At 39.8% G+C, this 8930-nt stretch overlaps 1 protein-coding gene across 6 annotated transcripts in view; it reads left to right on the plus strand.

Moving 5' to 3' along the window:
- Window positions 1-8277, plus strand: part of lrba (LPS-responsive vesicle trafficking, beach and anchor containing) — a 250687-nt gene extending 242410 nt beyond the window's left edge. For all 6 annotated transcript variants that reach the window (XM_016670293.1, XM_016670296.1, XM_016670294.1 and 3 more), the window contains exons 56-57: window positions 5548-5699; window positions 7096-8277. In XM_016670293.1, coding sequence (XP_016525779.1) covers window positions 5548-5699; window positions 7096-7186 — 243 coding nt within the window. In that variant the 3' untranslated portion in view covers window positions 7187-8277. The remainder of the gene's footprint in view (window positions 1-5547; window positions 5700-7095) is intronic.
- The last annotated feature ends 653 nt before the right edge of the window (window positions 8278-8930 follow it).

Below are 8930 nucleotides of genomic sequence, written 5' to 3' on the forward strand. Positions count from 1 at the left end.
CTTCAGTTGTTATAAAAATGCTTTATATATCAAATATGACTTCAAATAAATTTGACTTTATAATTTAAGGCCTTAAAATTGGATCTCTGTCTCTTTAAGAAGCTCCTGCTCTTTCTAAAGCTCCGCCTTCAGGAAGTCATCACAACATGGCTCCTCTTTTAACCCTTCAACAATGATTTTACCAGCGTTGCATTGAGAAGTAGCTCCTATAATGAGCTCAATGGATATTTGCTAATTGTTGCTGGCTAGTCTGAAGGAGCTGAATGGGGGATTAATGGGGAAGGGCTGCTGTGTATTGTGGAAACTTAGAAAGCTAAATCTGCCACAATAGCAAATTTTGCTGGACGATAAATTGTCCCAGAAGTTGTTAGGATAAACGATAATATTGTTGTTTTCAGACCATTTTCAAGTAATGTAACGGTAATGTCATAATAATGCATGAACACATTCTGAAAGATCAATAAACTTTAAATTCTCTTGAACATTGAACACTGGAACTGAAGACTTTTATCATCCAGTTTTTGGTAGAAACAGGAAAACAATAAATCATGCAAATGGAAATGACGGAGCTCGTTTTAACTGATCACGCCGTTAATAGATTAATTGCGACAGAGCTGGGTTCACCCAGGCGATCTGCCCAGCTGAATGGTTGCCATGGGAGATTAGGTGATTTCTCAAACATGAATGAAAGAATCAGAGCAGCACTCCAGGTATGTTTTTGATGAGGGAATAACTTTAGAAATGAAGTAAAGCTTGAAAAAAAATTATTTTACACAACACAAACAGAAACTTCCTGTTTCCAGGCTCCTAACCACAAATACACAGAAACATGGACTGAGCCTGTCACAGACTCTGCAGGGGAAAAAAGCGAGCGTTTCATTTTCAATCTGTCCTAATTTTTCCTAGATGTGTTTTAGAAAGTTACTAATGATGTTTTTCAGATTAACGTTGTAGTTTTTTCACCACACATTTCTTCTGCACAGACGAAGCCGGGCAGACGGACTTGGTCTCTCCTGGACCTGCAGTAAATTCCCTCCGTGTCACGCGGCATTAGGAAAACCCAACATGTTGAACTCAGGCTTAGCTTCACCCCAACCCCCCGCCCCCCCGATTCCAGCCGCTATTTAGTACACCCGTGTACATACCAGAATCAATCTTCTCTGCCCTCTGAGCCTCGGCGCAGTGTGACTCCAGGATAAATAAGTGTTTGTCCTGGCCTGCTGCACGCACTTGGAAGCGGAGAGTAAAAACGTGCGCTCCGCCGCTTTATAGAGGTCTGGAGTCAGAGTCGGGATGACAGCCTAACAGTCGGCATCCTGCTCTAATAGCGGATTTGGGTGACGGGGAGCCATGCTGAATAGATTACATTCTTTTAAGTTATAGTGCGGCTCGAGCAGTGTAACCATCTCTGCAGCTTTTTTAACAGCCTCTGTCAGTGTGATGGGGTGGTGGGGGGCGTGGGGGGGTAAGAGGTCCATAAATTAAAAGTTTTACCTTCTTCAGCCTTGAATCCACCCATCCGTCTCTGAAATATGGGGACGAAGGCTGCACATGTTTCTGCACCACTCTTTTTTTTTTTTTTTTTTTTAGTCATCCGAGCCGAGTCGGCCATGTTGGCCCCTACAGAGACGTCGGCCATCTTGTTTGGCCGCCCAGTGGCAAAGCGGCTGATTTATAACGTCTGTCTGCAGCCTCCTACCTGGCCGGGCTGACATGTCTGCCAGCGCTGCTGCTTCCTGCTGCGCTGCACTCGGGTCATAAACTCCCCCAGCAGAACGCATCACAGTGCATTAAGCTGCCGCTGGCCGCCTGGTTTCAGGGTTTGTTGGCCAACTCTGCTGCTAGTTTCCAAAATTCACAACAATGGTTTTCACTGAAAAATCACAAAAGTAATCTTGGTTCAGTTTCTAGTGTAAATATCTTGGAACACTTGAAATAAAACAAAACTAACTTACAAGAAACCTTTCAGCAAGAAATAGGAGCTTGTTTTATGTTAGGAGTTCCTTAAAGTTGATGATGATGAAAAAAAGTTAAAATTCCACTGGTTTCACTTTTAACAAGGAAACAAGTCTAATTATGAGTGAAATATTTTTCCAGTGGAACTAGTAACTTTTCATCAATATTATGGAATTATTGACTTAAAACAAAAGTTACTCGTAAGTTAGAAAACTTGAAATAGGACAAAACTAGACACTTGACCACTAAAAAACCTGTGACCAGATTCAGACCAAGTTAAATAAAACCCATCCACTGCAAAAACACTCAATCTTTCCTAGTAGTTTTGATCCAGTTTCTGGTGCAAATATCTTAGAACAATTGAAATAAGACAAAACTAATTTGCAACTAACTTTTCAGCAAGATATGGGAACTTATTTTATGTCAATAATTCCTTAATATTGAAATGGTGCAGATTTTCATTAAAAATTGGGGAAAATATCTTGGAGTTGAGATGATCTACCAGTGGAACTACTATTGTCTTAAATCAATATTAAGAAGTTATTGTCTGAAAACAAACTCCTGTATGTTGCTGAAAAGTTACTGGCTTATTTCAAGTGTACTGAGATATTTGCTCAAGAAACTAAACCAGAAATTCTTGGTAAGATTTTGTTTTTCAGTGTCAAATTTGGGGAAGGGGGGGGAGCAAATATGAAGCCAACATTCAACTCTATTCGTTTTTAAAAACAGTCGAGGTGGAATTTGCAAAGTAACATTTGACTAGATATTACTGGGAATGTGTGTAAATCCATAATCATTTCTAAATTGTTCACCCAAGTTTTTTTCTATTTTTATTTGAATCATTCCACTCTTTAAAAAAAAAGTTAAAATAATCATATACAGATCTGTCACTGCTGGGTGTATGCAAACATCTGACCCGACATGTAGCTAAAGCTCCTAACATTTAAGACGGAACGACGGAAAGAGTTTCGATTTCAAAATCCAATATTGTCATAAAACTGATAAACAGGCTGTGAACATTTCACTCCACAGAAACCCAAACTGCCGGCGAAACAACAAACTCTGCGTTCAGATTGGATCTGATTCCAGGCTGGATGGATTTACCTTTTTTCTAACACCGTTCCCAAAAATACTCGAAGAACCGGCTGATAAAAACGTCAGACGTCTTTCACATGTTGAAGAAAAATCAAATTCCGTTTGCTTATTTGATGGGGATAAAAAGCTGCTGCCCAGTTCTGTGCTGCTACACAGTTGATGCTTTTTATGAAGTTTTTTTTTTTTTTTTTTTTTTATCCAGTAAAAATCAGGAATCTTTATTTATCTGAAATGAATTCTGGGTTTATTTGCTGCGGGTGGGTGAAATAAAACCGTCTAAGTTTTCAAATCTCTGCTCTCAATTATTTGCTGTTTGAAACTTTAGAAACTTTCAAAACAAGATGTAGAAAAGTTTTGAGTATACACACAAATCATTTCCTCAATTCCAGTTTTTTTTTTCTCGTTTGAGGTATTGTTTTTGTTTTCACACCGAATCGACTTCCTGAAATCGACTCATTTCAGCTTTAAGTTTCTTGTTGTTTTTTTTTAAATCCTTTTTTCCATTAAACTTGATCCTAATTAAACACACATGCCGCTGACGACTGAAGCACCGAGCCGCTACACGAAAAAGCGTCGGCGGCTGAAAGGCGTCCGTCCCTCGGCGTCGCAAAAACGTGGACGACAAAAAGGCTCTCGGCGTCGTCCGCCGCTTTCAGAACAAACACTCGGCCTCGTCATTTCATCAGCTACGGTTACGCGCTGATGGATGCCTCTGACTTTCTGAGTTTGGGCTTCCAGCGCTCACCGTCCCCTTAATGGTCTCCAGCACACGACTTGATTTGTGTTCATCCGATTCCTGAGGGAGCCGTTTGGGCCGCTGCAGTTTGCAAGAAAAGCAGATGAAATGAGTAAATCTCTGAGTTCTGCTCTTGGGAGACATCTTTAGTGGAGTGGAGGAGAGAGAGTATGTGTGTGTGTGTGTGTGTGTGTGTGTGTGAGTGTGTGTACGCAAAATGTGGAGTTATTTGTTGGATCAAAACACTCGGAGGTGTGATGGTTGCTTTGTCGTCACAGATGATCTGATCGCTCGTCGTCGGCAGGATTTCCAGTTGAAACGAGGCGTTTATCAAACGGTTTGCCTCTTTTTCTCACTCTTACTTTCAATCTGACTACATTTTTTTTTCTTCATTTCATTATTTTTTTTTACCACTTTTGTTTTTTTCCATTACGAGCTTCATGAGAGCAGCAATATATATTAACGTTTCAAAAATATAAATAAGTAGTTATTGTGTGCTGCTTACTTAAAAAAAATGTTTGACTTAATGTAACTGATGTTTTGGAATAGCAGACTAAATAATGACGTTTTTGTTTTGGGCATTTTTCTATTTGTGGTAATGATGTCCATCCCTGTAATCTACAGCTGGGGGGAAAAAAAACTACATTTGGTTCTCAGATACTTTTTCTAATCTCTTTTTTATCATTATCATAGTAAATACCACAAAATATTATGCTTGACATTTAAAGGGGCGGTATTGTGCGTTTTCCAGGCACAAAGTGTCATTTTCTAGCACAGTCTAGTAACTGACACTTCAGATGTTGTAAAAAAACCCCCAAAAAAACGTATTTATCAAACACGACTCAAGATGTCTGACTTCACAGTTTGATGCTTTGATGTTGAAGTTCTGCCCCTTTAAGAAGCTCCTGCTCTTCCTGACTCATCATTAAACCTTTAGCAGCCGTTATTAGCAGCGTTGAACTGACATCAGTCCAGCAGATGCTCAGTTCCACCAGGTGTTTGCTAATAGCTGCTGCCGCTAGTCTGGAGGAGCTGAGTGGAAGTCCTGTGAGGCTGAAGCTACTTGTTCAGGCTCCTGTAAATGGTTGCCATGGAGATTAAATGGTTTCTCAAACATGCATTAGAGAATTAAGGGAACAATCCAGGTATGTTTATGATGAGGGAATAACATTACAGCATGATGTAAAACTGAAAAAAGTCTCTTCCATAATACTGCCTCTTCAGGTCCATATCACACATTTTCACATTATTTTATGGAATTGCCCTTTAAGTTGTGTGAGTTGGGCCAAATGTTCAAGCTTCTCAACAGTTTTCTGTCATTCCTGCTGACTGAAGTGGTGAATCAGTTGTTTTAGGCGGTCTTGCTAGCACACTGTCAGAGCTGCTCAGAGAGACTTCAGATGGAGCTTTGACTCCATGTGACTCACTTTGTTGTCACTTTGTAACTAAATGTGCGATTCAGGTTATTTTCCAATTTTAAGAGACGTTTGTGCCAAACTGTTTTGATATGTTGCTTCAGTATTTCTGTTGAATGTTGTGTTTTGTTCTGTTTTTGTTCTGTTTTGTCGTAGCGGTCTCTCTGCACAAGACAATTAGAAAACTGCTTCATTTTGATGTAGTGTAAACAAACCCGTTTTTTACTGCGTATGTTTTTCCTTGTTTCTGCAGCACACCTCATATGCAGAGTTCATTGTCCTCAGTCAATGGAGGAGCATGCTAGATTCAGTTAGTCTTACAACCTGCCTGTCTGTGTGTGACAGGCCATGCTGCTGAGTCGGGACGGTCAGTATTTGCTGACAGGTGGAGACGGTGGAGTCGTGTCCGTCTGGCAGGTCTCTGACCTCAAACAGCTCTTCACCTTTCCTGGCTGTGACGCAGGGATCCGCTCCATGGCAATGTCACATGATCAACGGTAAGACCCAAAGAATCCGGAGCCTGAAAAAACTCTCATCCACTGCAGTACCGGTAGGAAAACCAGCATAAGTATTGGTTTAAGGTGAACGATTCTTTACTCAGACTAATGCATCAGAGATAATCAACAACATAGGTTTTTTAAGAATTTCTCACTTTTGGTACCTTTGGCATACCAGAAGTAGGTAGATGTTGTCTGGCTGCATAAGCAGAATGTTATAATACGAGTTTCTTCGGTTGTTCAGCTCTGGATTTAGCAATTCTTCCCAACCAATAATCTCTTGGAACCTTTATGGAAGATTCCAAGCGATTCTCTATTGGGTGGGTTCAACTAACCCACCCAGTAGAGAAACACAAACGCAGAGTGGGGTGAGACGAGCCAGTGGGTAACTTAACCCACCCCTTCTAACTAGCCAGAGGAACCCAGTTGATGTCATGTGACCATAAATTCTCCAAGTGGCGTTCATTTTGCTGTCCCTGTAACTAGGAGAATCTGGTTGATAGATCTGGTTCATTTACAAAAACAGTTTTTTGCAAGTCAAAGGCCTTTCTTTTTTTTTTCCATGTTTCTGCTTTAATGACTTTTATGTGAAAGCATATTTAACCAGGTCTAAACATGTTTACCGTTCATGTTGATGAGTTTCCTGCCTGATTACCAATTAGCTTTAAAAAGCCTGAGCTGCTGATTCTGAATTTGACCAACTGTGATGTTTTTTTTCTTTTGTTTTGGTCTGAAATGTCTCAGCAGCGGGTGACTATTGTTAACTGTAATCGTTCAGACATGACCTGGTGGGCCGGTCTGCCGGTCAGTTTCTCTCACTGCAGAGCAGAAGAGGACATTGGTTGGTTTTTAGACCTTTGCTGAGGTAGATAAGATCGATGGAAATATTTTTCCATCGGTCCCCCAAGTTAAGTAAAATGGGCCCCATCTTATGGCGGTCCTCTACATCGCCCTCATCTATGTAACACTTTCAGGTCCAGAGGCGCTTCACGCTACATTCACATCCTGATGGTGGCTAACTGCTGTAGCCACACTGTAGAGATTGCATACAATTATGCGAAGCAGCTAAAAACAGACTTTACTTCTGCTGTTATGACAGAAAACATTGGTGAAATGACTTTTCTCCAAAGTTTGTAAGAAGGTCCACAAGTTAAAACCCCCTACCATGTAAACGGAAAGAAACTTTTTCATAAACTTTCTGAAACGCTTGTCTGAAAGGAACTTAACTTAGACATACGTTATTATCTTCTGCTTGATGGAGCAAAATAAAATCAGCAATTATCAGTCATCAAAGATGTAGCACAAGAAACAAGCAAATCCCTTCATAATCCCGAGAACGCACAGCAATTATTTTCACATTTCTACTGATGTTACTTCTGTCCTGCTTCCTCCTCAGGTGCATCATCACTGGCATGGCGTCTGGCAGCATCGTCCTCTTCTACAACGACTTTAACAGGTGGCATCATGAGTACCAGACCAGATACTGAGGTCCAGACCACAGCGCCACCAGCTGTCCCGACGTGAACTCTTATCAAATGGTGCTGTTCTGCCAACAGCTCCACGTTCTGAATGTATCTCGGTGGAAAGGGGGGAGGAGAAAAAATGATCTGTTCTGTAAGAGCAACAAATTATTTTTAAAAAAAGGGCATTGCTATATATTTTGTAGATCAGATAGAAAACGTTTCCTATAACTCTTTAAGGTGGGGGGGTTCTGTAACGGTTTGAGTGGAAATAATCTATTTTTAGCTGTAAGAGTCTATTTTCATCTCCTCCAGGAATAGAGCAGGGGCAACAGGAACGTTCGGCTGAAAAATCCAAATATTTATGTACTTTGGATTGAGTGATTCGTGTTGGTGTGTGTGTGTGTGAGGGGAATAATTATTGAGCTATACTTCACTTAAACATGCTTTTTTTTTTTCTTATACTGGAAACACAGCAAGTAAGTAGGAAATGTTTGAATAATAAAAAAAAACACAATGTACTTGACAGAAAGATGAGCAAAGAGGGAAAACTTGGTGATGCTATCTGTATACACGCCGTCCTTATTTAAGATATCTGCTCCCGCTGTGCTTACTCTGATTGTTTTATGTGCGAGGCTCGTATTCAGCAGCTATCAGTTTATTTAATGTCTAAGATCCAGAACTTCCCTGTTATCAGCCGTTTAAATAAGTCTGCTTTCGTTCAAAGAATCATTTCTTTTCCATCTCCTCTAGAGGTGAGCTCGTTTCTCTAAAACCTCAACTGTGACTTTGGTCTCCAAAGCAGCAAAGGTCAGCGTGAAGTGCAGTGAAAGGATCAACTTTTTCCCATTTCTGCTTGTTTTATTTAATTTAAATCATATTCATTAATTTACAGAATGAATAATTTAACACGTTGTTCAGCACCAAATTGTTGCGACAAATCGTCTCTTGAACAAGCATCCACCTCCAGCATACCTGACATTCCTCTCTATAAAGTCTGTGCTTTGTCATTTTGTCTCTGATTATATGAAGATGAGGTATAACTCATTATTTTTGCAATCATTTGGAGTGTTTTTGTTTGCTGAGTTCTGACAATAAAAATGAATTTTATTACTTGAGCTGACGTGAATGAATGTTTTCATTTCCTATTTGGTTTTACTAGAACTGCACAACACCCTCTAGTGGTCAATATTTGGACTCACATACAACAAAATCATTCATTAGCCATGCATGGCCACCAGAGGGCGCCGGTGCATCTGTCCAGCAGTCTTTGAGCTCGTGTGGTAGCCATGACAGGTCCAAAACAAAAACAGTTGATCAAAAATAATAAAGCAGTCACTGATTTAATAATAAAACTATCGTTTGATTTAGGTTTTGGCTTTTTGACTTTCTTACAGCTCTCTTTTTTGCTGATGGCAACACGGTACAATAAAGTTCAACTGAATTGTTCTGACAGATTTAAGTTCTGCAGATATTTTCTCATCAACTTGTACAGTTTTTATGAAAGTTCTGAATTGATCCGTTTTCACCCTGTTGAATCAAAGGATTTATTCATTTGATTTGCCTTTTTGCTAAATACCTTACCTATTTTTTACACAACGCATTTCTTTTGTATGATGCCTTTCTAAGTACTCAACGATGCTTTATAGAAGCACTACAATGCTTCTATAAGCATTGTAGTGCTTCTTTGTGTTGTTATACATAACACAAAAACAGCAAATTTAATTAAAAGATATTTTTGAGTTTGTTCCTGAAGACTGGGAGATTGAAG

This window comes from Poecilia formosa, unplaced genomic scaffold (genome assembly GCF_000485575.1).
Source record: "Poecilia formosa unplaced genomic scaffold, Poecilia_formosa-5.1.2 Scaffold32, whole genome shotgun sequence".
Classification (NCBI taxonomy): domain Eukaryota; kingdom Metazoa; phylum Chordata; class Actinopteri; order Cyprinodontiformes; family Poeciliidae; genus Poecilia; species Poecilia formosa.